The following is a 1,193-nucleotide window of genomic DNA, read 5'->3' on the forward strand; positions in this document are numbered from 1 at the left end:
GCGTGATCGACGGAGTGGAGGGCCACACTGAAATCACAGACAAATGCGTCGGAGGCACGTTGCTCTCATTGACGTTTGCAGGGGAATCGTTTGTGTTTTGCAACTCGGCTGCCAACGAGCTCGCATTTGCGGTGGGCCAAGATATGGACATTTCGATCGAGTATCTCGCCGACCCCTCGCAACTTGACAGTATTCAAGTGCCCTCAACTGCAAACGAAGTCGCGCTAGATTGCCCGTCGATTTCGCAGTCGTCACACCCCGCAACGTTGTGGACTGCACCACCGATGACTCGTTCCTTGGCCCGAGCTACCATGGAAACTCTCACTTCCAACCGCATTTTGTCGGTGAAAGACAAATCCGCGTGTGCATGCAAAGGCGCGAAGAAGCCGTGTCTGTTTGTCCATGGGACGGGCGAAGATGCGGCTGGGCCCCCAACGTCGTCGTTTTCGTCGTACTGGGGGGACGTGTCATCCCCTTGTTGTTCCAGCTCGACGTTTGTTCACTTGGACACGGTATCTCAAGGCTGGGACGACGCAGCGCTGCAGCACGAGTTTTGCAAAGCCGCCGCGGACGTCGCCACCCAGTCGTCTTCAGGGGCCATTGGAGGTCTTATCTTGGTGACCCACTCGATGGGCAACGTCATTGCCTCAGGGGCGATCGCATCCAACGTGTGTACGTTCTCGAAAGACGTGACGTGGGTGTCGCTGGCGTCCCCCCAACAAGGCAGCCAAGTCGCGAACCTCTTGCAACAGCAATGCCTCAAGGGAGGCTGGAGCAATATCCTCAAAGTGCCGCTGTCGTGGGTCGGCTACTGTCCTCCCGGTCGCGCGTACCTTTCCCTGCAGCACCAATCCACCGTGAACGCTACCGAGCAAGCCGCGTTTGCTGCCGGCCAACGGGCTAGACAAGAGCATGTATCGCATGCAGCTTGTGGCGTCAGTGCTTTTGGTCTGAATTCGATTTACTCGGCGCCGTTGGCCATTGTGGACAAAATGGCGAGTCATGCCAGTGCCAGCGATGGCTTCGTGGACTATAACAGCTGCTCCGTGGGACTGAACACCAACGATTTTGGAGGGACTTCGAGCAAGCACTACGTAGGGCCATTGAACCATGCCGACTTGTCCTTCCGCACGGGTGATGGCTGGTGGGGGGACAATCGCAAACCGCTCAAGTGGTTCCAGTGTCTGTTGTGA

The 1,193-nt window shown here is 57.2% G+C and overlaps 1 protein-coding gene across 1 annotated transcript in view; it reads left to right on the top strand.

Annotated features, from left to right (window-relative positions):
* H257_12936 (hypothetical protein) overlaps window positions 1-1,193 on the top strand; it is a gene marked incomplete at both ends in the record, with an annotated part of 3,526 nt that extends 2,333 nt beyond the window's left edge. Inside the window, one exon of the mRNA XM_009840337.1 lies at window positions 82-1,193. Coding sequence (XP_009838639.1) covers window positions 82-1,193 — 1,112 coding nt within the window. The remainder of the gene's footprint in view (window positions 1-81) is intronic.

Source organism: Aphanomyces astaci, assembly GCF_000520075.1.
Source record: "Aphanomyces astaci strain APO3 unplaced genomic scaffold supercont1.44, whole genome shotgun sequence".
NCBI classification, from domain to species: domain Eukaryota; phylum Oomycota; class Saprolegniomycetes; order Saprolegniales; family Verrucalvaceae; genus Aphanomyces; species Aphanomyces astaci.